The 9769-nt window shown below is 45.1% G+C and overlaps 2 protein-coding genes across 2 annotated transcripts; both read left to right on the forward strand.

Moving 5' to 3' along the window:
• Window positions 1-4248: 4248 nt before the first annotated feature.
• LOC140934534 (uncharacterized) lies at window positions 4249-7241 on the forward strand. Its single transcript, XM_073384140.1, has 3 exons — window positions 4249-5734; window positions 5819-7016; window positions 7088-7241. The coding sequence occupies exons 1-3, from the start codon at window positions 4249-4251 to the stop codon at window positions 7239-7241; spliced, it is 2838 nt and encodes a 945-aa protein (XP_073240241.1).
• Window positions 7242-7356: 115 nt separating this feature from the next.
• Window positions 7357-9321, forward strand: LOC140934535 (uncharacterized). The gene has a single exon (XM_073384142.1). It carries the CDS (start codon window positions 7357-7359, stop codon window positions 9319-9321), a length of 1965 nt encoding a protein of 654 aa, XP_073240243.1.
• The last annotated feature ends 448 nt before the right edge of the window (window positions 9322-9769 follow it).

Genomic DNA, 9769 nt, shown 5'->3' on the forward strand with positions numbered 1-9769 from the left:
AATGAAAATTTTTGACACGGTTATTTACCCAATACTCACGTACGGAAGCGGGATCTGGGGGGTCGATCACGACGGAAAGCTAGAAAATGATCCAATTGAGTTTGTTCAAACAAAGTTCATTAGGTGGCTATTGGGAGTTAACAAATTCTGTAGCTGGCTGTTAAATCTCGCAGGTCTTGGCGACATATGGTCAGCGAAAACGAACACTCCCGCAATCATGAGCTATATACGACAGAGACTCTTAGACATAGAACAGCAAACATGGATAAGCGAAATACACAATGATGAACGAAAGGACCCGCATCAAAAAAACAAACTAAGTACTTTCAGGAAATTTAAACTTACCCATGACTACGAAAATTACCTCATAAATGTAAGAAACATCAATCATAGAGTAGCAATCACAAAGCTAAGATTAAGCAACCACAAACTCAGCAAACTAGCAATTGAAACTGGACGATACGTTAAACCCTATCAACCACCAGACCAAAGAATCTGTCCATTATGTAAAACTGGATTAGAAGACGAGGAGCATTTTTTGATGAATTGCATAGCCTATAGGGATCCTAGGAGAGAGCTGTTCAATACGCTAAAAAAGAAAACCAATCTTTTTCTTGACTCTATGACTCCAAGCTCTGCCTTTGCAACGTTGATAAGTATGAAGCAAAGAGAGAAAATGCAAACAATTGTGGCTAAATACGTATGTGATCGCTTTCGCGAAAAAGATAGACGTGTTAAATATAACCTTGTTTAATAGTTGTATAAATTCTACAAACGTACATCACTGTAATTATTGCACTAAGTCTTTGTTATCGTTGTAAACACATGCGTCTGTAGGCGCTCTGTTGATAATAAAGCACTTATCCTATCCTATCCTATCCTATCCTATCCAAGGGATTACAAGCAGTTGCAGTGGGTTACAGTGGAATACAAGGGGTTAAAGAGGGTTTAAAGGGGCTACAAAGGGGTTCAAGGGGTTACAGGAGGTTACGCGGGGTTACGCGGGGTTACAGAGGGTTACAACGTGTTACAAGGGGCTACAAGGGGTTACAAGGGTTACAGTTTTGTAGGTTTTGTAGCTTGTTAGATAATGTTTTGCCACAATTACCCCAGACGAGGCTGCAGTAATCAAAGTGAGATTGAACTAGCAAGTTGTATCGAGTAGGGTGGATTGAGGCACAAATGGCTCAACTCGCTTTATGGCGGCCAATTGCAGAAGCGATCTTTTTACACAGTTTATCAATGTGGGAGTACCACGTAAAATTCATCGATATATACTCCAGGTGATTTCACAGAAGAAACTTGTTCAATCGGAACATTATCAATGGAAAGCTGGAGTCGATGAGGTAGAGTACTTAATCTTTGCCCATTTCAGACTCGGTAGCATTTTCAACCGGGCGTATGGAAAAGCCGGAATCCGGAATCCGGAAGCGCAGACGGAAACGGAAACGGCACCAGAACCGGAACTTAAATTGAGACCAGGGTAAACTGGGAAGCACTAAAACCAGTTCCGATACCCGTGTGGGAATAAAATTCAAGATGGAGTCCTCTGTTATCATTGTTTTGAGAAATTTTCAGCACAGTGATCGTGATACCAAAGGTATACTCACATTCGGAAAGTGACTTGCAAAAAAGAAGGTAAGTGCATCCTACTGTTATTCCTAGCAGTCATAAACTGTGACTGCAGCTGTAGGTCGAGCAATTTTCGACAGATCGAGACTACAACTAATCAGAAGCCGATTGACTGCGAAAAACAGCCATTATTAGTATGTGATGTTTGAGACCGCTGTGTTATTCATTTCCTTCTCTTGAGCCTAAGTTGCTCATTTCTTAAAAGGGCTCCGTGTTTCAACCATTGCGAGGAAAAGGCGGCAAAGGGAGGAGGAGTACTCATGTCAATCATGATCCCAAGTTGCAACGCTCACGCGTATATGAAATTCTCGAAGAAAAATTTTGCGCCGTACGCAAAAAATGCGACAGTAAAAAATATAATAACAATAAATAAATATAATGTGGGGATGAAAAGTCTTGATCGAGCAATAATTGTTAGTGACACTCTTAAGACAGAAACGTCTCCAAGTTTTATTTCTTAGGTTCGGGTTCGGGTTCGGGTTCGGGTTCGGGTTCCGTTTCCGTTTCCGTTTCCGTTTCCGGCTCCGGATGACAGACTAGAAACAATAGACAACTCCCAAAGCACAAACTCAGCCAAAACGCTAAAAATCTTCAATGTTTACTCAAGTTTGGGCTTACAGAAGGTAATGTCACAGTTTTTCAATGACCATAAAATTCAGAGTCCGGGTTGTTAGTTAATCAATTGTGGCCCTGAAAAAATTTGAAGGAAAAAAAACTACGAATTTTTAAGAAAATGCTTTTTTCGTGAGATTGACTCTTAAACGCTGACAAACGTCAACAAATAGCGAAAACTATAATTTCTATATGTTTGCTTTGCTCGAAATCGCGCGCATTTACAAGGCCCTAAAGCGTTTTGCTGACTTGCAAGGACCCATCTGTTATAAGGATGCCCAAAATACAGAGATGAATTTCATAGTTTATTAGATATAATCCGTGTAAAGTTTGCTTATCATTTTCGCATAAATTATGACCTAAATTTGGAAACCGCTGAATTTCTCGAATTGGGTCTTTGCGATTTTGGTGAAACTCTGTTCAGCGCAAGGCACTAATGCGCGCTATGTGTAGCCGAGAGATTTTCACGAAAAAATGCCGGCAACAGCAGATTTTCGACTCAGACCTTAAAGGGGCGTGGTATTATAACCACGTGACATTTACTCCGATCGCCAAAAATTTTATGTTATATTGTAGATTGATCTATATGTTATCCATTCTATATGTTGAGGCTAATCCTCAACAAGAGAACAATTCTGTTTTCCTAAGTCCGTTCCAGTCTATTTTTGTAATTTGTACTCCCAGCATGCTTAGTGAGCGCGTCTCAGTGTCGTCGTGTAGCGAGAAAGAAACCATGTGCTTTGTAACGCGCTAGTCGCCGGGAGTTTCTCATCGTATGGTGAGTCTTAGGAGCTCGTGTATTTCCAAATCCCGTTCCAACGGTGATTAAGTGTTTGTTTTGTAGGTTTTTACTTGCGAGGTGAAGCTTGTTAGCCAAAGATGAGACTCCAATTCCGATCCTGTTGTGTTGTTAAGAAAATATGCTGAGTGTGCAACTCTCGATTATTAAACTTGTGTTCAAGAACCCGTGTGTTGTGAAGGCGCGTTTTGTCCCCTGGACATCTTCGTAAAAACCATACGATCATCTTGCCTGTGATTAGTGGACGTCTAAAGTCTTAACTGTGAAAATATTTGTGCGTGTGAATCGAAGTGACATCAAAGGTCATGACTCAACGAGGAATCCTACTCGAGCGTTTGGAGGTGTTGGACAGATCCCGAAGGGGATATTTGTCTAATATTACGAAACTGTGTCATCAACTGGATGAAAATCTCGGAGACTTCGGCAACGTCGTCAAGATACGAACCGTACAAACTAGCCTTAATTCCGCGTGGGAGCAGTATTGTGTTTGTGTTGAGAAATACGGTGATTTACTCGATACCAGCTGTGAAAGGTATCAAAGAGTCTTGAGCGACCGTGCGGTTCAGCAGTCAAGGATACAAGGATACAATGAGAGAATAGATCAGTTTATTGCCAGTGCCGCTGCCTTTTATAACAGCCAAGTGTTAGAAGAAGTAAAATCAATCAAGGAGTGTACCCCTCCAGAATCTGTGAAATCTAATGGTAGTCGTGTCTCAAAATCAAGTGTGTGTAGCTCCAGGTCCCAAAGGGCTAAAATAGAAGCAGCGAAGGCCCTACTTATGCAGCAACAAGCTGAAGAAAGGAGTAAGAAGCTAGTAGAACTGGAGGTAAAAAGAGTCGAAATGGAAATAAAACGAACGGAATTAGAGTTGCAACACCGATTAGAACTTACCAAATTGGAAGCAGAAAGGGAAGTTACGGCTGCAAGAAATCAAGTGGAACTAGCCAATTTGGAGGCTTCCCTTGCAGAACAGGAAATATCTGATCCAGTCACGGGCCTGGAGGGTATCAAATGGTCTCCAAATCTTGACCTAAAGGACTCAAGGTCTCAATCCTCAAGGGTGCCACCCGAAACACTACCATCTGCGATTAGTGGCAATAATGTACCAGTGACCAAGCCATCTCATACATCAACACCAGGATTAGTAAATGCCCAGACTTCCAATACACTCACTTCTGGAAACACCTATTTCAAAGTGCCAGGTATGAGTTTCAGAACTCCTACTGTTACGGATGAGGGTACACTTGAGACTGTTAAACCACGTATTCAAGACAACGGCCAGTCACAACCTGCTGACCCACCCACCGAAGAAACCCCATGTCTCACGAGCACCAACCGCTGTACAGCCACGCCCAGTGCTGCTGGTTCAATTATGAATGAAAGTCTTGTTGCTATCATGTCTTCAATGGAGAAAATGAGTGCCGCTTATGATCTACCTCATGTACAAGTTCAGAAGTTTGATGGATCCCCTGAAAATTACCCAGCCTTTCGTCAGAGATTTAAGCAGTTGGTTGAAACCAGGCCTCTCAGTGATGCTGTGAAAATGACCCGTCTGTTACAGTTCTTGAACGGTCCTGCCCTGACTGCAGTACAGAGATATGAGCCAATGCCTGGTGGCCTGGCAAAGGCACTCAAGACACTAGAGGAACGGTTTGGCCAGCCATTTCAAGTAGTGAGAGCATGTGTTGAATCACTTACGAAGGGACCTGCTATACAAGCGAATGATAAGGACAGCCTGCAGCGCTATGCTGATACTGCGCAAGTTACCTATGACACTTTAGAGTCAATGGGATACCTTAGTGAGATGAATATAGATAATCTGGAGAAAGTCATTGCGCGGCTGCCAAAGTGGATGCAATCCAAATTTGCCGAACATTTGAAGAATCTCGAGCGTAAGGGACAGAAAATGCCAAATTTCAAGGATGTTGTAGATTTCCTCAAGGAGAGAGCCTTTGTCCTGAGCCACCCTTTCTTTACTAAGTCAGGAACTCCTAAGGGTTTTACCTATTCTTTAACAGCAACAAATCCTGAATCCTGTGCAATGTGCCATCAACACCATCCACTGTACCGTTGTGAAGTATTCAAATCCAAGTCTCCGAGGGAGAGAAATGACTTTGTAAAACAGAAAAAGATTTGCTTCAATTGTATCAACTCAACTAAACACAACTCGAAGAAGTGCAAGTCCTTAATCAGGTGCAGGGTAGAAGGTTGTGGGAAGTCACATCACACATTGTTACACTTCACTGAACCTAGTGACAGAGGGAACCAGCAAAGAGACGGTCCTAACGGTGAGGACGTTAATCAAGGCTTAAGGCCTAATCAAGCCACTATTTCTATGTGCTCCTCAGTGGCCGCAGTTAGTTCGTGCGAAGTGTTGCTTCAAGTCATCCCAGTTAGAGTGATTAGTAAGTCTGGCAACCAGATTACTACCTTTGGCCTACTAGACTCAGGCTCCGACATAACCATGATTGACCCGTCTCTCGTGAAACTGCTGAACATTAAGGGCTCACCAAGTAAGCTGTCACTCACGACAGTAAACAATGCCGATACAGAAGAAGAGGGTCTGAGAGTTGACTTCCAAATTGCTTCAGTAGACAGCGAGAATGACCATCTGATTGATGTCAAATCTGCCTGGGCTGTAAAGGATCTTACAATTCCCCTAAAGCACACAAAGGTGACGAGGTCTGTTGGTCAGTAGCCACATCTGCAGCAAGTTTGCCTCCCGGAAGTAAAGAGAAGTAAGATTTCTATCCTGCTTGGTACAAACATCCAAGAGGTCTTCATACCGCTTGAAGTTAAAAGAGGTAGACCAAATGAGCCGATCGCAATCAAGTCCTGTATTGGTTGGAGTATACTTGGTGGCTGTGCCAGTGTACCTTCTTCCACTCCTGTGCAAGTCAATCTCATTAGAGGGGAGGATGTTACCCTAAGTGACCAGCTTGAAGAATTCTGGAGAGTCGAGTCCTATGGTACGAGCAAGTGTGAAACCAAGCCCCTGTCTGTGGAGGACCAAAGAGCTATGAACTTGATATCCAATTCAATCTGTAAACATGATGGCCATTATGAGATGGGCCTCCTGTGGAAGAGTGACAATCCTGTGCTTCCTTACAACAGAACACTAGCTGAAGCGAGACTGCAACACTCAAAGAGACGCTTCCTTCGAGATCCAGAACTTGAAGTCAAATATAGAGCGGTGATTGAAGACTGTGTGACCCAGGGATATGCAAGAAAGCTCACAAAGGAGGAAGCAGCAACAGTCAGCAAAACCACATGGTTCCTGCCTCACCACCCAGTAAGCAATCCGAACAAGCCAGGCAAGGTGAGAGTGGTGTTTGACGCGGCTGCAAGATTCAGCGGCACGTCGCTAAACGAACAGCTCATCCAAGGACCTAATCTGACAAATGACCTGTCTGGAGTGTTGATTCGTTTCCGTGAGGAAGAAATTGCCTTCTCAGCAGATATCGAGGGCATGTTTTACCAGACCAAAGTAGCCCCAAGTGATACAGATTCTCTGAGGTTCTTGTGGTGGCCTAAAGGTATTGACGAGCCTCCAGAAGAATACAAAATGTTGGTCCATATTTTTGGTGCTAAGTCTTCACCCTGCTGTGCCAACAAGGCGTTAAACATGACAGCACAAGACAATGAAGAAAATTACCCACCTGAAGTGATCAGAACAGTTCGTAGAAATTTCTATGTGGACGATGTCCTGAAGTCCGTCCCAAATACTGATCAAGCCATACCTCTGGCCTCCGATCTTATGAAGTTGTTGAGAGAAGGAGGATTCCGCCTAACAAAGTTTGCGAGCAATAGTCGTGAATTACTAGCCTCAATTCCTCCCGCGTCGAGGGCGAATCCCAAGTTGGACCTAGATCTAGACCAGTTACCCTTAGAGCGAGCGTTGGGTGTCTACTGGGACGCACAGTCAGATACTTTTAAGTTCAAGGCCTTACAGGCGTACAAGCCATCCACCAAGTGAGGAGTACTTTCCGTCGTAAGCTCCCTATTTGATCCGTTGGGATTTCTTTCACCCTTTGTGTTCACAGCCAAGATTCTGTTACAAGAGCTGTGGAGGAAGAAGTTGTCTTGGGATCAAGAAATTCCAGAGCCGTATTCGTCCCTCTGGCAGAAGTGGTTGCAAGAGCTGCCGTGTGTTACTACAATCGAGATACCAAGGTGTTACAAGACCCAGTGCCTTAGTGCACAAGCCACTGTGCAGTTGCACAACTTTTCCGATGCGTCAAGGCATGGTTATGCAGCAGTGTCTTACCTACGGTTCGTTGATGAGCAAGGACTGATTCACTGTCCCTTCGTTATGGGGAAGACCAGGAATGCGCCCATTAAAGAGTGGACTATACCTCGCCTAGAACTACAAGCGTCAGTGTTAGCGGTGCGACTAAGTAACTCAATTCTGAAGGAGCTCGATCTGCAAGTTAATGAGACCTTTTTCTGGTGTGACTCAATGACGTCCCTTCAATATATTAAGAACGAAACTAGGCGCTTCCAAACCTTTGTTGCCAATCGCGTGGCCGAAATTCATGAATCAACATCCCCAGAACAGTGGCATCATGTCCCAGGTAGCATGAACCCCGCTGATGAGGGTTCACGAGGCGTCACCATAGAGCATTTCCAACCCGGATGTCGGTGGTGGTCAGGTCCTTGCTTTCTGTGGCAGCCTGAACAACAGTGGCCTAATGCTCAGGTGGAAGACATTCGAAGTGATGATAAAGAGATACGAAAACCAGCCACAATCATGTTCACCACTGACACGTCCCAAGTTGATCTCCTGTTACAGCGCTATTCGTCGTGGTCCCGTTTGCTGAGAGTGATGTCGTGGGTGCTTCGCTTTGTCAAACCACTAAAGGAGGGAAAACCTGAATGTGTCGTCGGACGTACACTTACCCTTGTTGAGCTTCAGCGAGCAAGCGAAGTAATTACGAGACTGGTACAGCACCAACATTTCCGTGAAGAGTACATGGCTTTGAAAGAAGGCAGACAGGTGAAATGTAGCAGTAGTTTGGCCACTCTTAGTCCGATCCTAACTGATGGCATTATACGTGTTGGAGGAAGAATTCACCGTGCGCCGATTACCTTTGAGGCCGCCCACCCAGTGATTCTTCCAAAGTCAAGCCCTGTGTCTGTATTGATAGTTCGTTACTACCACCATGTGCTGGGCCACGCAGGCCGTGAACATGTGTTGTCCGTCCTCCGCCAACGTTACTGGATACTGAGAGGAAGAGCTTTGGTGCGTCAGATCCTGAGCAAGTGTATAAGTTGCCGCAAGCGGAACATGCCTGCCCTACAGCAAGCGATGGCGGACCTGCCAAAGGAAAGGCTGTTACCTTATCATCCCCCGTTCACCTTTACGGGCCTCGACTTCTTTGGCCCCTTCTATGTGAAGCGCGCTCGTAGCGTTATCAAAGTGTATGGTTGCATATTCGTGTGCTTTAACAGCCGGGCAGTCCACATCGAAGATGTTAGTTCCTTAGAAACAGACACGTTTATTTTGGCTCTGCGCCGGTTCATCTCTGTTCGCGGCTGCCCTAAGGAGATCTGGTCAGATAACGGCACGAATTTTACTGGCGCGGAGCGGGAACTTCGGCGTTCGGTGCGAGAACTGAACGAAGAACAAATCAAGAGAGAGCTACATTCGTACGATGCAGATTGGTTCAAATATGTGTTGCCAAGGTGGCGTTTCCAACCCCCTACCGCGAGCCACATGTCAGGTGTGTGGGAGAGGCTTATTAGAAGTGTGCGGAAGGCTATGAATGCTGTCTTGAGCAAACCAGGCGCTGCAATCCCTTTGGAAACCCTGCGCACGGTATTCGCCGAAGTCACGTCCATTCTAAACAGTCGTCCCATTTCCCCAGCAAGTGATGATCCAAGTGACATGGAGCCACTCACTCCAAACCACCTACTTTTACAGCGACGAAATCTCGCCATACCCCCCGGTGTCTTCGCCAAGGAAGAGCTGTACTCACGCAAGCAGTGGAGACATGCGCAATTCCTTGCTAACTGTTTTTGGTCGCGATGGGTTCTGGAGTACGTGCCCACCTTACAGCAACGCCACAAGTGGCTACTAAATAAGAGGAATTTAGCAGTGAATGACCTGGTTCTTGTGGTGGACAAAACTGTGCCGAGATCCCGCTGGTTGCTGGGTCGCGTAACGAAAGTGTTTCCTGGTGAAGATTCACGTGTCCGCACCGCCGAAGTGAAGACAAAGGACTCTTCTCTTACTCGTCCTGTGACCAAGCTGTGTCTCCTTGAAGAAGCTGCGTGACGGGTTTGCCGTAGAGTGTTCTGAACGTTCCAAGATTGAACTGAAAACACTGTCGTGAACTAACAGTCGGTTTAGAACTTCAACATTGATTAGTGATTGTCTACGGGGGCTCGTTCAGCCCTCCCCCCCGGGATGTTGAGGCTAATCCTCAACAAGAGAACATTCTGTTTTCCTAAGTCCGTTCCATTCCATTTTTGTAATTTGTACTCCCAGCATGCTTAGTGAGCGCGTCTCAGTGTCGTCGTGTAGCGAGAAAGAAACCATGTGCTTTGTAACGCGCTAGTCGCCGGGAGTTTCTCATCGTATGGTGAGTCTTAGGAGCTCGTGTATTACCAAATCCCGTTCCAACGGTGATTAAGTGTTTGTTTTGTAGGTTTTTACTTGCGAGGTGAAGCTTGTTAGCCAAAGATGAGACTCCAATTCCGATGCTGTTGTGTTGTTAAGAAAA

The sequence above is a fragment of the Porites lutea genome, chromosome 4, assembly GCF_958299795.1.
Source record: "Porites lutea chromosome 4, jaPorLute2.1, whole genome shotgun sequence".
Lineage (NCBI taxonomy): Eukaryota > Metazoa > Cnidaria > Anthozoa > Scleractinia > Poritidae > Porites > Porites lutea.

Coding starts and splice junctions, on each gene's coding strand:
- LOC140934534 (XM_073384140.1), top strand. CDS start 4,249: ATGAGTTTCAGAACTCCTACTGTTACGGATGAGGGTACACTTGAGACT. Junction 5,735..5,818: donor AAAGGTGACGAGGTCTGTTG/GTCAGTAGCCAC, acceptor CAAACATCCAAG/AGGTCTTCATACCGCTTGAA. Junction 7,017..7,087: donor GCGTACAAGCCATCCACCAA/GTGAGGAGTACT, acceptor TTGTGTTCACAG/CCAAGATTCTGTTACAAGAG.
- LOC140934535 (XM_073384142.1), top strand. CDS start 7,357: ATGGGGAAGACCAGGAATGCGCCCATTAAAGAGTGGACTATACCTCGC.